Here is a 20,520-nt window from a genome sequence, read left to right on the forward strand (position 1 = left end):
ACATTCTCTCTGAATTCAGCCTGTCCAGGCCTGCCATAATTTTATATGTTTCGATGAGATCCCCTCTCAATCTTCTAAACTCCAGTGAGTACAAGCCCAAACTATTTAATCTCTCTTCGTAGGTCATTCCCGCCATTCCAGGTATCAGCCTGGTGAATCGCCGTTGCACTCCCTCCATGGCAAGAACATCCTTCCGCAGATGTGGCGACCAAAACTGTACACAATACTCCAGATGCGGTCTCACCAGCACCTTGTACAGCTGTAGTAAGGTATCCCTATTCCTATACTCGAACCCCCTTGATATGAAGGCCAACATACCATTTGCCTTCTTGATCGCCTGTTGCACCTGCATGCTCTCCTTCAGTGACTGGTGCACAAGAACACCCAGGTCCCTCTGCACTTCCCCATCTCCCAATCTATTGCCATTTAGATAATAATCTACCCTCCTGTTTTTACCCCCAAAGTGGATAACCTCGCATTTATCCACATTATAGTGCATCTGCCACGTATCTGCCCATTCCCCCAACCTGTCCAAATCGCACTGTAGCCTCCTGACATCCTCATCAGAGCCCACCCCTCCTCCTAGTTTAGTGTCGTCAGCGAATTTGGAAATATTGCATCCAATTCCCTGATCCAGATCATTTATATATATTGTGAACAGCTGGGGTCCCAGGACAGATCCCTGCGGCACCCCGCTGGTCACTGCCTGCCACTCCGAAAACGAGCCGTTTATTCCAACTCTCTGTTTTCTATCCGCCAGCCAGTTCTCTATCCACGTTAATACTTTGCCCCCAATCCCATGAGCCTTAATTTTGCATGATAATCTTTTGTGTGGAACCTTATCGAAGGCTTTCTGGAAGTCAAGGTACACCACATCCACTGGCTCTCCCCCATCTATTTTACCAGTTACTTCCTCAAAAAATTCCAGCAGATTAGTCAAACACGATTTACCCTTTGTAAATCCATGTTGACTCTGTCCGATCCTTTCCCCATTTGTCAAGTGCTCCGCTATTTTATCCTTAATAATGGACTCTAGCATTTTGCCCACAACCGATGTAAGGCTTACTGGTCTATAATTCCCTGCTTTCTCTCTACCCCCCTTTTTAAATATTGGGGTAACATTAGCTACCCTCCAATCCACGGGTACTGTTCCCGAGTCAATGGAGTTCCGGAAGATGATCCTTAGAGCATCTGCTATCTCCAGGGCCACCTCCTTAAGTACCCTAGGATGTAGTTTATCAGGCCCCGGGGATTTGTCGGCCTTCAGTCCCCTCAACTTACCCAACACCATATCCCTAGAGATACTAATTTCTGTCAGCTCCTCCCTCTCATTAGTCCCTATGTTTGCCGATATTCCTGGGAGGTTATTTGTGTCCTCCTTTGTGAATACAGAACCAAAGTATGAGTTTAATTGGTCTGCCATTTCCTTATTCTCCATTATATATTCTCCCGAATCGGACTGCAAGGGACCGACTTGGGATTTTACCAGTCTTTTCCTCCTGATATACCGATAAAAGCTTTTGCAGTCTGTCTTTATGTTTGCTGCAAGTTTACTTTCGTATTCTATTTTCCCCTTCCTGATTAATCCCTTTGTCCTCTTTTGCTGTATCTTGTACTGCCCCCAATCTTCCGGTCTGGTGCTTTTTTTTGCCAGTTGATATGCCCTTTTTTTTTATTTTATGCTGTCCCTAATTTCCCTCGTTATCCACGGTTGAGTCACCTTTTTAGGTTTATTTTTATGCCAAACCGGTATAAACATGTTCTGGAATTCTTCCATTCTATCTTTGAATGCTTGCCATTGTCTCTCCACTGTCAATCCCCCCAGAAACACCACCCAATCAATCTTACCCAATTCCCGTCTCATACCCTCGTAATTCCCTTTATTTAAGTTCTGGACCTTAGTCTCTGATTCAATTTCCTCACTCTCCATCTCGACTGAGAGCTCGATCATATTATGATCGCTCTGACCCAAGGGGCCTCGTACAAGAAGATTGCTGATAAGTCCCTTCTCATTGCACAATACCCAGTCTAAAATGGCCTGATCTCGAGTCGGCTCCTCGACATATTGGTCCAGATAACCGTCCCGAAAACATTCCAGGAATTCCTCCTCCTCAGAATTTTTACTAATTTGGGTAGTCCAATCAATATGTAAATTAAAGTCACCCATGATGACAGCTGTGCTCTTATCGCACGCTTCTCTAATTTCCCTTTTTATGCCTTCCCTCACCTCCATATTACTATTTGGAGGCCTATATATCACACCCACTAACGTTTTCCTCCCCTTGCTATTTCTCATTTCTACCCATACAGATTCCGTTTCATCCGAGTTAATATCCTTCCTTTCCATTGCATTAATCCCCTCCTTTACCAGCAATGCTACCCCACCTCCCCTACCTTTTTGCCGATCCTTCCTAAATATTGTATATCCCTGGATGTTAAGTTCCCAGCCTTGCCCACCCTGCAGCCACGTTTCTGTAATCCCAATCAAATCATACTTGTTTACCTCTATTTCCACAACTAATTCATTAAGATACAAAGCCTTCAGGCTTGCTTTTTTCACACTCTCATTATGAATTAGTTTGGCCCTTTGTGTTTCTCTCCTTTGCTTATTGCTTCTCACCTTTCTACCATCTATTTCTGACTTCATATGACTTCCCTCTTTTCCACTACCTAGGTTCCCATCCCCCTGCCAAATTAGTTTAAATCCTCCCGAACCGCCCTAGAAAATATTACCCCGAGGACATCGGCTCCCTCACAGTTCAGGTGTAGACCGTCCCCTTGGTACAGGTCACTCCTCCCCAAGAACTGATTCCAATGCCTCAAGAATTTAAATCCCTCTCCCTTGCACCACTGCTCAAGCCACGTATTTAGCTTATCTATCTTACTCTCTCTAAACTTATTAGCTCGTGGCACTGGTAGCAATCCAGAGATTACTACCTTTGAGGTCCTACTTTTCAATTTAGCTCCTAACTCCCTAAATTCAGCTTGTAGGACCTCCTCCCTCTTTTTACCTACATCGTTGGTACCTACATGTACCACGACAACTGGCTGATCCCCCTCCCCCTTCAGAATGCTCTGCACCCGCTCCGAGACATCCTTGACCCTTGCACCAGGGAGGCAACATACCATCTTGGAGTCTCGGTCTCGGCCACAGAAACTCCTATCTATCCCCCTTACAATTGAATCCCCTATCACTATAGCCCTATCCCTCTTTTTCCCGCCCTTCTGTGCAGCAGAGCCAGTCATGGTGCCCTGAACCTGGCTGCTGGTGCCTTCCCCTGATAAGTCATCTCCCCCAACAGTACCCAAAACGGTAAACCTGTTTTGGAGGGAGATGACCGCAGGTGACTCCTGCACTACCTTCCTGCCTTTACCCTGCCTTTTGGTCACCCATTTACTGTCTGAGCTAGCCTTTACCTGCGGTGTGACCAACTCACTGAATGTGCTATCCACAACATCCTCAGCATCGCGTATGCTCCAGAGTGAGTCCATTCGCAGCTCCAGCGCCGCCATGCGGTCTGCTAGGAGCTGCAGCTGGACACACTTCCTGCACACATAGTTGTCAGGGACAGTGTCCCTGATTTCCCACATGGCACAGGAGAAGCATGACACGGGTCCGAGCTGCCCTTCCTTGACTTAACCCTTACAATACCCTTTTATTTACTACGATTTAGCTTAATTATTGAATTCTACTTGGAATAAGTTTGTGAAAGTACTCACCAACCAGTCACCTACCTGTTTTCTGGTGTTGTATTTTCACTGCCGCCTCCTGTCCTGGAACCTTTTCCACCTAGGTTAGGCTCCTGAAATAAAATAAATTGAACCTACCTTTTCAACTTCCCCTAACCCCTAGAAGGTTAGAGGAGGTGGAAGGGTGGGAGACACTACACTGTAGTGTTTCGGGTTTAGCAACAGCTCCACCTATATAAGAGTTACTGGCCTCCTGCTCTCCCGACTGCACCAGCTGCTCCCTGGTGACGTCACACACTGATTACTATTTACCCCTCTCCTCTGCTGTTGATTTGGTACGCCTCGCAACTGCCGCCGGTTTTTAAGCCGGCCTCCTCCTCGCTGCTCTCTGCTGCTCCGAGTGGTCGGGCCTCGGTGCTCGCGCCGGTTTTTATACCGGGCTCCTCCTCGCCTCACTGCTCCCTGGAACTGGTCGGGCCTCGGTGCTCGCGCCGGTTTTTATACCGGGCTCCTCCTCGCCTCACTGCTCCCTGGAACTGGTCGGGCCTCGGTGCTCGCGCCGGTTTTTATACCGGGCTCCTCCTCGCCTCACTGCTCCCTGGAACTGGTCATCCGCTTGACGTCTTCAACTGAAAAGGGCAAATTCTTACTGCGTACGAAGTGTATCATCCTCGTAACCCCAGGATGGCATAAGGCATTGTGAAGATTAATAAGCGTGTCTCCGTGAATCACAGAACAATAAGCCCTCGACAGCGCATCAGCAGCAACATTATCCTTCCCCGGATGATAAACTATATCAAAATGGTAACATGCCAACTCAATCCTCCACCTCATTATTTTATCATTCTTAATCTTTCCAAAATGTTTGACATCAAACATAAAGGACACAGACTTTTGATCAGTTACCAACGTAAAATGTCGCCCCGATAAATAATGTCTCCATTTACGCAGTGCTTCTACTATTGCATACGCCTCTTTATTGAGGAATGCCTTTTTTCACTATTGTTCAAGGTACGTGAGAAAAAGGCCACAGGTCTTCCATTTTGGTTCAGAGTAGCCCCAATTGCAAAATCAGAAGCGTCTGTCTCAATCACAAAAGGAACCTGCTCATCAATAGAATGCACAACTGCTCCAAGGATATCCTTTTTAAAATGATCAAAACACGTCCTGGCCTCCCATGATAGAGGATATGTCGTAACCCGAATAAGAGGCCGGATCTTCTGTGAAAAATTTGCAATCCAATTAGAATAGTAAGAAAACAGTCCAACAACTCGTTGCAAAGCCTTAGAATTAGTAGAACAAGGTAAATCAATCAATGGTCGCAGATGTTCTGGGTCTGGTTTAATCTTGTTTCCCGAGATAATGTACCCCAGTAGATTTACCTCAGTGGTCGAAAAGGTACACTTCTCTTTATTGAAAGTTAAACCAACTTTTTCCGCAGCTTGAAGGAATCTTTCTAAATTAGAATCATGCTCCACCCTTGATTTGCCACACACCGTGATGTCATCTAAGTATGAAAAGGTGTCAGAGAGAGAGTTATCACTTATAAAAGCATCCATTGCCCGTTGAAAACAAGCAACACCATTAGTAACACCAAATGGTATTCGGCAAAACTGGTACAGCTTTCCACCAGCCTCAAAGGCCGTATATCGTTGATCCTTCTTAACAATAGGAATCTGATGATAAGCACTCTTTCGGTCAATAGTGCTAAAAACCTTATACTGAGATACTTTATTGATAAGCTCATCAATCTTAGGGAAAGGGTACGCATCTAATTGAGTATACCTATTAATAGTTTGGGAATAGTCTATCACCATTCATTTCTTATGTCTCTCGTTAGTCGTGACAACTACCTGTGTCCGCCAAGCGAACAACTAGGTTCAATGATTCCTTCCAATAAGAGACGTTGAACTTCAGAATTAATAAATTCTCTATCCTGATTGCTATACCTTCTTGACTTGGTAGCAATTGGCTTACAATCCGGCATCAAATTGGAAAAAAGTGATAATGGAGAAATGGATAAAGAGGTTAATCCACAAATAGATAAAGGTGGCTTAGTCCCTCCAAATGAAAGACTGAGAGACTCGTGTAACTGAAGCACATCATGACCAATCAAAATATCCGCACAGAGATTAGGCAAAACAGATAGGCGCATATCAGTATACGTATTACCTAGAAGAATCAATTTCACAAGGCAACAACCAGCTACTTGTGAAGTGAGAGTCGTCTGAGCCATACACACCTGATAGGAAACAGGCGAAATTTTCAAATGCTTCTCCTTTGCAAACTGAAGACTTATAAAACTCTAGGTACTGCCCGTATCGAAAAGGGCCTTCACTTCCAACCCATTAACTTGGGCCGTAACTATAGCTTTGTTTAGGCCATGAGCAAATGCAGCAGAAATTGATGCAATAAACGCCCTATCTAAAGGCTGAATAGTCACAGAGGAGGTAATTGAACCTGATGATTTACACAAACGTGCGTAATGACCTCTCTTGCCGCATTTACTACACACAGCCTCCCGAGCAGGACACTTCAGACGAGGGTGCCGGACGTTCCCACAAAAATAACACTTCTGAATCCTAGAGGCAACAGCCGCTGAAGTAGAAACTGTTTCAGAATCTAGTAAACCACTCCTATTAAGTCCACATAATTCCTTTTCATCCGGAACTGCCGAAACCACAGTCACAGGCCGATTAAAAAGAGCATAAGAATCCGAACTTCTCTGAGCCACGTCCAATGTAGAAGCTTGCTCAAAAGCACTCTTAAGATCCAAAGTCTTATTTTCTAACAACCGCTGATGAATTGATCTAGACAGTAATCCATTAATAAAAGCATCCCGTACCGATTCTTCCTTATATTCTTCAGCCGTCACAGCCTTATAATTACAATTAACACTAAGGCACCGAAGTGCTTGTAAATAAGTATCCAAAGATTCTCCCACCTGCTGCCTACGGGCAGATAGAAGGTGACGTGCAAATACCTCATTCTTTGGTTTAACAAAAATCTTTTCCAATGTAGAAATAGCCACTTCGTAAGTTTTACAGTCCAAAATATACTTATACACATCCGGAGCAATGTAGTTGATCAGCATATTCAGCTTATTTAGAGACTCTTGATCCAACACGCCCAAAAAGTTTTTAAATGTACAATACCAGTGTTTCCATTTATCATCCACTCCTGCAGAATTAGGGTCAGCATTGAATCGTTCTGGTTGAAGATATCGCTCCATTCTGACATCAACTACCAATGAGATTACAGCATATATCCCAAGGCAGGAAACAAACAACTAATCACAATACTTCTTACTAAACATAAAGAATAATCACCACAGCCTGTCTGCAGCGTTTGACATGATCGACCACACCATCCTCATTCAATGCCTCTCCTCCAATATCCAGCCCATCCTCGTGATAAAATCCCCTCATGACCTTGCTCCTCCCCAACGCAATGTGCTCAACCTTTAAAAAAAATGTTTAAGTAATCTATCTAATGCCACTGTGCATTGTAGTTTTATAAACAGTGGTAGACAGTTTCTCAATTTCTGTGTAAAATATGGCCATGATTAATAACACAGTATAAAACATTACCCAGTTTAATCCAGGTTCCTCCTAATAGCAGCATTCAGGAGATTGTTTGAAGGCGAGAAACCTGTAATCTAATTTACCAATGTTATGGAAGAACATGCAAAAATAAGCAAACACCAACTTGTATTAATCGGTTGCTACCTCTCTGGCCTATTTCATGTGGATATGACTTGGCACCTAAAAACGTTTTCCATAAACAGACTGTAGAAACACTAAGATTAGCAAAGGCAAGACTCACTTGAGTTTTCCATACTAAAGTTCACGAGGAGGTTCAGATATTATGGGGCGGTCGGTAGTACGGGTGAGCACCCTGTCTTAACAAATTCCACTTTAACCCCTGCGCTCAAAGAATTATCAGCAAGGATCCGGGAGGACATTATCAACACCAGTAGAAAAATATTGAATCAAATCGACAGAAGATGAGGGAAAAGATTTAAGATCTCCACCTGTCGGTCAAATTTTCAATTCTCAGGAATAGTAATTTTCAGACTTGGTAATGAGTTTGAAATTAAAAGTTTATGGAGGCACAAGATAGCAGATCATAATATTCTGAAGTAAACGTGCAATCCAGTGGAAGGCAAATGGAAATCCTTTTTTTTATATATATAATACACACTTGTCCCTCACTGCAACATTTAAGAGAGTGTACACCAGGTACAGTAATGAGCATTTAACATTTTTTTATGGATAGATGTATATATTCAGATGCTAAAATTATTACCTGTATTATTCTTAAAAAGAAAATCATATGTCCTATTTGATCTATTTGCAACAGATTATTTATTCATTACCTAAGTGCTGTCGCTCAGCCTCTCACTTGATAATTCTTCCTGCTCCAAACAATTCAGCAGTCAGAATGAGCCTCTAGTTTGATACAAAACTAGAGGCACTTCATGCTTTCAAGCCTGCATTAATCAGCACCTCAAACTGCTTCTGCAGTGAGATTTCAAATAAATGGGCATATTTTTAATATAAAATATTTATATTCCTAACAACTACAGATCAAGCTGCATTCATCACAAACAACTTGGTAATTTAGGGGAAAATAAATCTGAGTGATGGTAGATTACATGAAAGGCACTCAGCTAATCCAACCTTCTGGTACCTTCTGGATTAGCATTCAGTCATCTGTGAATGAAGCCACTCTGACAGAAAGAGCCACCTCTGGAACTTATGCAATCAGAGTAGTACGGCTGTGACCAGAGATGCAAAATGGCATGTTCGTGAGAAGAAAATTAGTCACTAAGTTAAAGGTATCTCCTGCAACGATCAAAAGAGGGAACATCAACTGATCATTATTTTTCTTCCAACCTTTCAGTAAGGGCACTTGTAATGCCCTTACCGCCACCCTGGCTGAGATTAGCTAACTCTGCACAATCATAGGCTTCGTATGTACAGCACAGTTACAAGTTGGCTTTATCAACTGGATAATTGGAGGAGCTACCAATACCTACAGGGAAGTTTACTTTTAGTGCCTTAATTCTGCTGGTAACTGTATGATGCCTGCATCGTTTTTTTTTTATTTGAAGGGCGGACAGTATAGAGTTTGACTTCCCACTTACAATGTATTCTGATCAGACCTCTACTCACTAACCTCTAATTGCTGGTGAAGTTTTTAACTTTAGACAGAGTTGGTTTTGCCTTTTCCAACTCTGAAGTAATGTTGGGTTTATACAAGATGTTTAGCAGCAGTTGGAGTACTATGTGCAGTTTTGGCCACCTCATTATGGGAACAATAAAAATCAATGGAAAAGGAGCAATGTAGATACACTAGGATGTTGTTGAGGATGAGAGGTTACAGTTACATAAAGGGACTTGAAATGTTTGAGCTTTTTTCACGAGCTGAGAAGGCTAAGGGGTAACCCGATTAAGATCTTAAGCATTATGAACGGTTATGATGCGCTATCAATTACTCATAAAAGACTGAGAGTTAAGAGAGTAACTAAAGGCTTTTATTAACAAAAGAATGAAGGTCTGCCTCGAGTGGTCGACCGGTCCAGAAATACAAAGGGCTGGGGAGCAGTCACCTTTATACTAGGACTTGTGGGAGGAGTCAGCCGAGGCATGTCCAGGCATGTACACAGTGGAATACAAACAGTGGTTTACCACATTCACCCCTTGTTTAAAATTGAGTCCGGCGGGGTGAAGTGTATTAAAAGTTAGTGTATTGGAGTCTCTCCGGAGGTCTTGTCTGCCGCTGTGATCGGCGTGGCGACGGCAGGGGTAGTGGAGCTTCCGGCGTCGAGTCCTGCGTGGGCTGTGGCACAGGCGTGTCGTCCTCGTAGATGTCGAGCGGGTCGCGGGGCCCAGGCCTGCCGTCTGCTGCGGCTGGATATCGGATCGTGGGGGGCGGGTGGTAGTGAGTAGTGGGTTACTGCGGCCCCCGAGGGTGCAAGGTCTCTTATGGAGACTGTGTCCTCCCGCCCGTCCGGGTATGCAATGTAAGCATACTGGGAGTTGGCGTGGAGGAGGTCGACCCTCTCGACCAGGGGGTCCGTTTTATGGGTCCTCACGTGCCTTCTCAGTAGGACCGGCCCTGGGGACGTCAGCCATGGCGGTAGCGATGTCCCCGACGTGGACTTCCTTGGGAAGACAAACATTTTCTCATGAGGGGTGGCGTTAGTGGCAGTGCAGAGCAGTGACCGAATAGAGTGGAGCGCATCGGGGAGCACATCCTGCCAGCGGGAGGTTGGAAGGCCCCTAGACTTTAAGGCTAGCAGGGCGGCCTTCCAAACTGTCGCATTTTCTCTTTCCACCTGTCCATCCCCCCGGGGGTTGTAACTGGTGGTCCTGCTTGTGGCAATACCCCTAGTTAGCAGGTACTGACGGAGTTCGTCACTCATAAACGATGAGCCCCGGTCGCTATGGATATAGCTGGGGAAACTGAACAGGGTGAAGAGGTCGTTCAGACATTTAACGACCGTGGCATTGGTCATGTCCGGGCAGGGGATGGCGAACGGGAAACGGGAGTACTCATCAATAATATTGAGGAAGTACACATTGCGGTCGGAGGAGGGCAGAGGCCCTTTAAAATCAACGCCCAGGCGCTCGAAGGGGCGAGTGGCTTTTATCAGGTGGGCCCTGTCTGGTCTATAAAAGTGCGGTTTGCACTCAGCGCAGACTTGGCAGTTCCTGGTCATGGTCCTGACCTCCTCAATAGAGTAAGGCAGGTTGCGGGCCTTGATGAAGTGGAAGAACCTGGTGACCCCTGGGTGGCAGAGGTCATTGTGGAGGGCCCGCAGTCTATCGATCTGCGCGCTGGCGCAGGTGCCACGCGATAGCGCATCCGGGGGTTCATTGAGCTTCCCGGGCCGGTACAAGATCTCGTAATTGTAGGTGGAAAGTTCGATTCTCCACCTCAAGATCTTGTCATTTTTGATTTTGCCCCTCTGCTTGTTGTTAAACATGAAAGCAACTGAACGTTGGTCAGTGAGCAGGGTAAATCGTTTTCCGGCCAGGTAGTGCCTCCAATGACGCACAGCCTCCACAATCACCTGGGCCTCCTTCTCAACAGCGGAGTGTCTGGTCTCCGGGCCTTGGAGGGTTCGTGAAAAGAAGGCCACGGGTCTCCCCGCCTGATTGAGGGTAGCGGCCAGGGCAAAGTCGGACGCGTCGCTTTCCACCTGGAAGGGGATGGATTCGTCCACTGCATGCATGGTGGCTTTGGCAATGTCTTCCTTGATACGGTGGAAGGCTAAGCGGGCCTCTGCCGTCAAGGGAAAAGAGGTGGAATTGATCAGCGGATGGGCCTTGTCCGCATAGTAGGGGACCCACTGGGCATAATAGGAGAAAAACCCTAGGCACCTCTTCAGGGCCTTGAGGCAGTGGGGCAGTGGGAGTTCCATAAGGGGACGCATCCGGTCGGGGTCGGGGCCGATGACTCCGTGTTCCACAACACAGCCAAGGATGGCGAGGCGGTTTGTGCGGAATATGCACTTCTCCTTGTTATATGTCAGGTTCAGGAGTTGGGCGGTGCGGAGGAATTTTTCGAGGTTTGCGTCATGGTCCTGCAAGTCACGGCCGCAGATGGTCACATTGTCCAGATATGGGAAAGTGGCCTGCAACGCATTTTGATCTACCATCCGGTCCATCTCCCTTTGGAAGACGGAGACCCCGTTGGTGACGCCAAAGGGAACCCTAAGGAAGTGGTAGAGGCGGCCGTTTGCCTCAAAGGCAGTATACTGGCGGTCCTCAGGGCGGATAGGGAGCTGGTGGTACGCTGATTTCAGGTCAATGGTCGAGAAGACATGGTACTGCGCGATCTGGTTGACCATATCAGCTATGCGGGGGAGTGGGTAGGCGTCCAGCAGGGTGTAGCGATTTATTGTCTGGCTGTAGTCGATGACCAGGCGCTGCTTCTCGCCGGTCTTAACGACCACAACCTGGGCTCGCCAGGGGCTGGTGCTGCCCTCAATAATCCCTTCCTTCAGGAGCCGCTCCACTTCGGTTTTAATGAAAACCCTGTCCCCGGCACTGTATCACCTGCTCTTTGTGGCGATGGGCTTACAGTCGGGGGTGAGGTTAGCAAACAGTGGGGGGGGGGGGGTGACTCTGAGTGTGGAGAGGTTGCACCTGGTGCGCGGCGGGCAATTTGGGAGCTGCTGGCTGCGGCGGTGAGTGGGGGTAGGGGTCCACCGTACGCCATCGTAACACTTTTAAGGTGGCACTGAAAATCTAACACCAGCAGGACGGCAGCGCAGAGGTCGGGCAGGACCAGAAGTTTAAAATGATCGTACACGGTCCCGTCTACTACGAGTGTCACTACGCAGTAGCCGCCGATGTCCGCCGACTGGGACTCGGAGGCCATAGAAATCCGCTGGTGCGCAGGCAGGACTGGGAGAGAGCAACGCCACACCGTGTCGGGGTGGATGAAGCTCTCCGTGCTCCCAGAGTCAAAAAGGCAGATTGTATCGTGGCCATTTACCTTAATGTCCATTGTGGAACTGGCCAGCTGGTGCGGTCTCGCTTGGTCCAGTGTAACGGATGCCAGCGTAGGGGTCGGTGTGTCGCTGCGGGTATCAGATGAGGCGGTGTTGGGGGCCTGCTGCATTCCGGCTGTCGTCCAAGATGGCGGCGTCCATGATCCCCATGTGGCTGGAGGCGTCCAAAATGGTTGCTGTACCGGTGGTTCGCACATGGCCGGGGAGGCCCAAGATGGCGGCCCGCATGGCCCACACGCGGCGCTGCTGGGGTTCGGGGTGGCTTTGGCCCTGCAGACGTTAGCGTAGTGTCCCTTCTTCCCGCAGCCCGAGCAGATCGCGTTTTTCGCCGGGCAGCGCGCTCTGGGGTGTTTTGCCTGGCCACAGAAGTAGCATTTCTGGCCTTGGGGCACTGCTGTCTGGCCTTGGGACACTGCTGCGGTAGTTGGGCCGTTGCTGGGGTGTGGCTGGGGTGGCACGGCGCTATGAGGCGGTCCTACCGTGTCCCAGGCTGTCATTCCCCGCGGCGTCCACGGTGCAGAGGAGTAGGCATCCATGCCCCGGTAGGCTGCATCCAATGATAGTGCAAGTTCAGAGGCCTTGTTGAGGTCGAGGTCACTCTGCTCCAACAGTCGCTGTCGGGTGTAATTGGATCTGTGGCCCGCTACAAAAGCGTCCCGGATAAGTTCCTCTGTGTACACGGCGGCCTTTACATCCTTACAACCACAGGCCCGGCCAAGCACAGACAGTGCCTGAAGGTATTCCACGGTCGATTCCCCAGGTTGTTGTTTATGACTCCCCAGAAGGTGCCTGGCGTACACTTCGTTCACTGGGCGCGTGTACTGGTCCTTGAGGAGCTTGATAGCGTCCGCGTACGAGGTCGTGTCTTGGATGACCGAGTACACTCGGTGGTTCACTTTGGAGGTCAGGACATCCAGTTTGTCCTCGTCCGATTTGATTGCTTCGGAGGCGGTCAGGAATTTTTCGAAACACTTAAGCCAGTGAGTAAACTTGGTGGATGAGTCCGCCTCCCGATGATCTAAGTCCAGGCATGCTGGTGTGAGGATCTTCTCCATTATAAAAATTTTGTTAATAAAATTGATGCGCTATCAATTACTCATAAAAGACTGAGAGTTAAGAGAGTAACTAAAGGCTTTTATTAACAAAAGAATGAAGGTCTGCCTCGAGTGGTCGACCGGTCCAGAAATACAAAGGGCTGGGGAGCAGTCACCTTTATACTAGGACTTGTGGGAGGAGTCAGCCGAGGCATGTCCAGGCATGTACACAGTGGAATACAAACAGTGGTTTACCACAGGTTATTAAGAGCATCATTGTTCACTATGGAGAAGGACGATGTAGGCATAGAAATGAGGCAGGGGGATTGTGATATACTTGAACAAATTAGCATTGAGAGGGAGGAGGTACTAGCGGTTTTAGCAGGCTTAAAAGTGGATAAATCCCAAGGCCCAGACGAGACGTATCCCAAGCTGCTGTGTGAGGCAAGGGAGGAGATTGCAGGGGCTCTGACACAAATTTTCAGAACCTCTCTGGCCACAGGGGAGGTGCCAGAGGATTGGAGGACAGCTAACATAGTACCATTGTTCAAGAAGGGTAGTAGGGATAAACCAGGGAATTACAGGCCAGTGAGCCTAACATCAGTGGTAGGGAAATTATTGGAAAAAATCCTGAGGGATGGAATTAGTCTCCACTTGGAGATGCAAGGATTAATCAAGGATAGTCAGCATAGCTTTGTCAGGGGGCGATCATGTCCAACCAATTTGATTGAATTTTTTGAGGGGGTGACTAGGTGTGTGGATGAGGGTAGTGCAGTTAATGTAGTCTACATGGACTTCAGCAAGGCTTTTGACAAAGTCCCACATGGGAGACTGGTCAAGAAGGTAAGATCCCATGGGAACCAGGGCAATTTGGCACATTGGATCCAAAATTGGCTTAATGGCAGGAGGCAGAGGGTGATGGTCGAAGGTTGTTTTTGTGACTGGAAGCCTGTGTCCAGTGGTGTACCGCAGGGATCGGTGCTGGGTCCCTTGCTGTTTGTAGTGTACATTAATGATTTAGATATGAATGAAGGAGGTATGATCAGTAAGTTCGCAGATGACACGAATATTGGTGGAGTGGTAAATAGCAAGGAGGGAAGCCTCAGGCTACAGGACGATATAGATGGGTTGGTCAGATGGACAGAACAGTGGCAAATGGAATTTAACCCTGAAAAGTGTGAGGTGATGCATTTTGGGAGGACTAACAAGGCAAGGGAATACACAATGAATGGTAGGACCCTAGGAAGGACAGAGGATCAGAGGGACCTTGGTGTGCATGTACATAGATCCCTGAAGGCAGCAGGACAGGTAGATAAGGTGGTTAAAAAGGCATATGGGATACTTGCCTTCATTAGCCGAGGCATAGAATACAAGAGCAGGGAGGTTATGATGGAGCTGTACAAAACGCTAGTTAGGCCACAGCTGGGAGACTGTGTGCAGTTCTGGTCGCCACACTATAGGAAGGATGTGATTGCATTGGAGAGGGTGCAGAGGAGATTCACCAGGATGTTACCTGGGCTGGAGCGCTTCAGCTATGAAAAGAGACTGGACAGGCTGGGGTTGTTTTCCTTGGAGCAGAGAAGGCTGAGGGGGGACCTGATTGAGGTGTACAAAATTATGAGGGGCACAGATAGGGTAGATAGAAACGAACCTTTCCCCTTAGTAGAGGGGTCAATAACCAGGGGGCATAGTTTCAAGGTAAGGGGCAGGAGGTTTAGAGGGGATTTGAGGAAATGCTTTCTCACCCAGAGGGTGGTTGGAATCTGGAACTCACTACCTGAAAGGGTGATAGAGGCAGGAACCCTCACAACATTCAAGAAACATTTAGATGAGCACTTGAAACGCCATAGCATACAAGGCTACGGACCAAGTGCTGGAAAATGGGATTAGAATACATAGGGCTTGATGGCCGGCGCAGACACGAAGGGCCTCTTTCTGTGCTGTATAACTCTATGATTCTGTGAGATAAATAGTAATCAATTGTTTGTACTAATCAGTGAAATGTTGTGCACATGTTTAAGATGAGGGAGGGTTAGAATAAATATTTTTAAATAAAAGATGGTTAGAATGTGGAATTATTCGGTACAAACGATTGTTGACGCAAAGCCCATAAATTATTTTAAGATAATTAGATAGTTGCTCGGAAAAGAGGAATATTAAAAAAGAAAGCAGAGTGTGGCATTAAATTAGTGTTTCGTGGAGAAAAACACTGACACTGAGTTGATGGTCAAAATGGGTAGGTTCTGTGCTGTAACGTCCTATGATGGGAATATTGCTATTGTTTGCTAAAGATTATGGAATAGCTTGCATTTTTTCTGTGCTGAAAGTCAACAGTTTCAACATTGTACTGTTAAAAGGCAACTTTTTACCTTGTTTATGAATGTAGCATGAACACCAGCACATCTTGGCAGCCCATTTGTGGAAAATGATGTATTTGTATAATATACATTGACTTGCAGCAGTACTCCTTCACTCACGTTAACACCTGATACCCTCCGGCAGATGGTGTGTTATTAAGATTACAGCTACTGTTTATTTTATTGCACCCTTGATCTGCATTCAACTCAGAGGGGAAATCTTGACCTTTAAAGTATCTTTCTGAGTATGCCAGAAGGCAAATGGGTTCTGCAGTGTCAGAAGGGAAAAATTGAGCAACTATTTTCCTCTGACATTTATTTGGACCATTATTACCTGTGATTTTGATGGGCAATTGTGTGCATGCTTATTAACTTGTGACATTAAATTGATGATTTTTTTGCTTTTGCAGCTTGTGCTGTTTACTGGCAAACTGAATACTATTGCTGCGATAGTGACCATCTTTTTTCTCTTGGTCTATGCTGCTGTGGATCTAGCCTGTCTGGCATTGGAATGGGCCTCTGCACCAAATTTCAGGTATGAAAGAGATTTTAGATATTCCTGGATATTGCACATGAACGAATAAATATGTCCAAATTCTGAGCCGTTTGAATTTCTGCACCTGCGCAAGAAAACTTTATTTTGTGTGTACTTGGAGTTCTTATGCTTCCCAACTTGCTAATTTTGGGGAAATAATTCAGCAAGTGTGTGTCTATGTATATCTGACTGTAAAGGCATAAGGAAAACACTACAGAAATGGTGGGTCTGGATACATCTGTCTCACTAAAGCATAATTCTGACTCAAGCAACGTGTTCTTGCACACCCTTCCGTTGACCACAGTAATATTGAAATTTTAACCCGTTCTATCTTCTGGACTGAGTGGTTACTCCTTTTGAAAACATTTAAGGGTAACAATGTGGTCCTCGAACTTGACACAGATTGTGTAATTTAAAATGCTTTATTGGTTAAATAAAACTCGCCAGCAACATTATGCAGATTTTGTTCTACCCTCCAAAAGGTTCCTGGATGCCTTTGCAGCTGTTGCTCCATTCTTGAGTCCAACAATAATTGTATGGAGCTAATGGATTTCTTAGTCACCAAGGTGGAGACCATCTGTTCCGTTGCTTTTGGTGCTTCTACCTCTTCCCTTTGCCCTCCAAATTAAAGCTCCAGCAGGCCCTTTCTCTACCCTTCGCACTCCGAAATCCCAATCTCTCTCGCGTTTCTCTCCCATCTCCTCCTATACCCTCATCTCGCCCATGAGACATACATCCTGCTCTCTTGACCTCAAATCCCACTAAACTGCTGACCACTAAACTTCCTACCCTGGCCCACTGCCTTTCAAAGTGGCCGTCATGATGTCCCTCAAAAAAAGACCTTCACCCCTATGGGTTGCAGGTGGCTGAACGGTTAGGGAGCAATGGGGAGCCACTGTTCAAGTTGCACAGGACAGGAAGTCATTTGTGACTGATCAGTATGATATTGATACTGCAGGTAGGGCAGAAGCCAAATTGGAAGGGTTTAACGAGAAGTGGAGGGAGAATTGGAGCATAGTTAGAATCAATAACACATTCTCGATCTCTGAAGAGAAAAAGAAGGTTTTAGATGGGGCAGAAGTTGGAGAGAGTAGAGCAGTTTAGGATTGGTTTGTTGAAGGGAGTGATCATGATGGTTCTGAAAGAGGGGGAGATGCATTGATGAAAATAGTAATTATGGGAGTGAGAAGATGACGTTGGAAGGTCTGGACGAGGGTGGGAGAGGTTCAAGGAAACTGGAGCTGGGTTTTGTGGATGAGATAAGTGGACAGAATGGGGGATAAACTGAAAAGAAGGGGACAAGCAAGGGCACGTTTAGGTGGAGCTGGGAGTTTGAGAGAGTGGCTAATTGGGGAAAGTCAGCAATCCCAGCCGCAATATAACTTCAATTTTGGACACAGAAACGACCCTAAGCTCTTCATATTGAAGTCTGAGGTGATGAAGAGGGCTGTGGTAGGGAAAGGCCTGAGAAGTCAGATAGTGGTTGTGAAATGGTGAAATCCACTTTATTTTTTTATTGTCTTGCCCCGTTCTATGTTTTCTAGCTTTGCCATTTCTTTTTTTTCTACGTCAATTTGCAAATTTTGCTCTAGTTTTCAATCGGGCTTGACTGGTCTGACCATGCTGACCCCTAGGTGACCTCAGGCAGTTGTAAGCTTATATTACTGCTTTTAAAGCTCTGTTTTGTTATCTTTTGTTCTTTCTTTTGGTGTCTCCTGCTGATTATTTCCAACTCCCATGCTTCTATTTTCGACTTGCAAATTTTTCCCAACTTTGAAACCTGGTTAAATCAAATAGCATCCCATCCTCTCCGCTTTTACCCATTTTTATTTTCTTTAAATCCATATTTTATATTTTGCTTTGATCCTTTTTTGTTTTCCAACTGTGCTGCTTGTGGCTTGAATATAAAGTGAGGGATTTGTTCTGCAATTTTTCCACTTTTTTTTTCCAGACAACTCTCAATATTTTGTGCATGTGCAGTTGCATTGTTTCAAAAGATTGGGCCAGAAATTCCAGAACGGGGCTTGCAGCGCGTGCAAGCCCCGTATTTGCACTTACCCCGCGCTCCTGCCGATCAGCTCCAGGGACGCCTGCACTTGCAGAAACTGAAAGAAGAATCCCGGGCAGCGTATGACGTCACGCCGCCCAGGAGTGCAGCCAGCGCGGAGCCAGGAGCGTGCAGTGTAAGTGAGACACGCCCCTTGAGGTCTCAGTTTCACTGGACACGCCCCCAATGTTTCTGTCAAGCTGCTTTGCTTTTTTACATGCAAAGCAGCAGTTTAAATAGGTTTTTGGAAGTTTTTTGAAGATTTTGGTAACTTTTATAAACTTTTTAAAATGTTTACATTATTTTGAGTAATCTGAAGTAGTTTTAAAGAGAATTAAAGCAATTTAAAGACTTTTAAAAGCCCTAAAAGAATTTTTTAAATTCCATTTATTTATTTAGCAATGTCGTCGTCATACGTGTCTTCACACTGTTCCCTTTGGGGAACTGTATGAAGTGGTGGAAGGATTTATGGCCGTGATTAACGCTCATTCCGTGACCGTAACCATCTTTGAACCAGCCATTAGGGCGGTTAGTCCTATGGCGGGAGGGTTTTACGGGCTCCCACAAGCTATACAAGGAGGGGGGGGCCACCCACACCCACGGACGCAAATATCCCACTGGATGTCAACCCAGAATTTAGAGCCGGAGCTCCGACTCCACTTGCCGGGACTGTCTGGAGCGGGGTTCGAAACCCTACCCTGATCTGGCCCAGCGGCGGGGATCCTACCGCTATGACAAAGGCCCAATCCGATTAGCAACGTGAAATGGCAGCATAGGGCTCCAGTCACGGGGAGGGAAAAGGCGCAGGAAACGTATGGGTGTCACCTTTTGTGCGGAGTGGGCCTTTTGCGTAGCAGTAAGCATCCCCGCCGCTGGGCCAGAAGGAGTAGGGTTTTGAACCCCACTCCAGACAGTCCCGGCAAGTGGAGTCGGAGCTCCAACTTTAAATTCTGGGTGGACATCCAGCGGGATACTTGCGTCCGTGGGTGTTGGTGGCCCCCCCCCCCCCCCCCCCCCCCCCACCCCCCCCCCAGATGGGTTGTGGGAGCCCGTAAAACCCTCCCGCCATAGGACTAACCACCCTAATGGCTGGTTCAAAGATGGTTACGGTCACGGAATGAGCGTTAATCACGGCCATAAATCCTTCCACCACTTCATACAGTTCCCCAAAGGGAACAGTGTGAGGATACGTACGATGATGACCTCTTGCGCAATGCACCTCCTTGGACCCTCAGTCGTAGATGCGAGGGGGCAAGTCGTGCAATTGTTAAATTTTTTATTTTATTGACATGTAAAATGTTGGCCCAATAATTCCCTTCCAAATGCGCGAGTACGGTCGGGGTACTTACGCATCTGGCCGGATGAAATGCCGGTTTTCAGCATGCACAGTGCATGTGGGGAAAACCGGCATTTCCTGTCCTCTGAACGAAGGGGTTCAGAGGCAGAACGCGTGCGACTGCACAGGCAGCGCAGTGCGCAGTATAATTCGCCGCTTTCATTAATGCTTTCAGTGAGGTCCAGTCATTACAACTTACACATGAAAAAAGCATGGGTACAGTTGCTACAGAGGCTGCGGAGGAAGATATTTCTTATCGTGGAGCTTCTGAAAGTATGTATGTCTGTATATATTCCTTTGCGTGTTATGTATATATTCCTTTACTTATGTGTATGAATGTATTATTTAATTATGACTTTCAGAGAAAGTAACTTATTGGAAAATCATAATTAAAAACATACATTCATACACACTAGTAAAGGAATATAAAACATACATACATATACGTAAAGGAATATATGTGGACATACATACATAACTCATTCTCACATTCCACTCACACAGCCACAATTGCTCCTTCTACCTACCGTTCTGAAAACCCTTTTTAAAAAAAAAAAAAAAAAATTTTAACTTTTAAACTTACTTAAAATTTCTTAAAATAACTTCCCTCCCTTTCCCAAACAAAAATATTGCATTTCAAAAGCTCCACGATAAAATATATCTTCCTCCGCAGCCAATGAACAACTTTACACTTGCTTTTTTCAAGTGTAACTTCTAAGGACTTAACCTCACGGATTTCATGAATGAAATCCACGAAGTTCACTGCGCAAGCACTGCCTGTGCAGTCGCACGCGCTCGAGGTCTGGAAATGCCGGCGTTCCCCGCATGCGCTGTTCATGCTGAACGCCGGCATTTCCAACGGCCAGAAGCGTGAGTAAGCCGACCGTACTCACGCTTCTGGCCTGGAATTTCTGGCCCATTATATTTTTGTTGTTTTGGTCAGAAGTTTTTCTGGACTGGATTTTTTTTTTTCAATCTTACCATTGTTCTCATG

The 20,520-nt window shown here is 46.3% G+C and overlaps 1 protein-coding gene across 2 annotated transcripts in view; it reads left to right on the plus strand.

Moving 5' to 3' along the window:
- LOC147115713 (solute carrier family 12 member 9) overlaps window positions 1–20,520 on the plus strand; it is a 133,749-nt gene that overhangs the window by 85,718 nt on the left and 27,511 nt on the right. For both annotated transcript variants that reach the window (XM_085990201.1, XM_085990200.1), the window contains one exon: window positions 16,019–16,143. In XM_085990201.1, coding sequence (XP_085846327.1) covers window positions 16,019–16,143 — 125 coding nt within the window. The remainder of the gene's footprint in view (window positions 1–16,018; window positions 16,144–20,520) is intronic.

This window comes from Somniosus microcephalus, chromosome 6 (assembly GCF_052327205.1).
Source record: "Somniosus microcephalus isolate GS21.2 chromosome 6, FLI_Smic_1.0, whole genome shotgun sequence".
Lineage (NCBI taxonomy): Eukaryota > Metazoa > Chordata > Chondrichthyes > Squaliformes > Somniosidae > Somniosus > Somniosus microcephalus.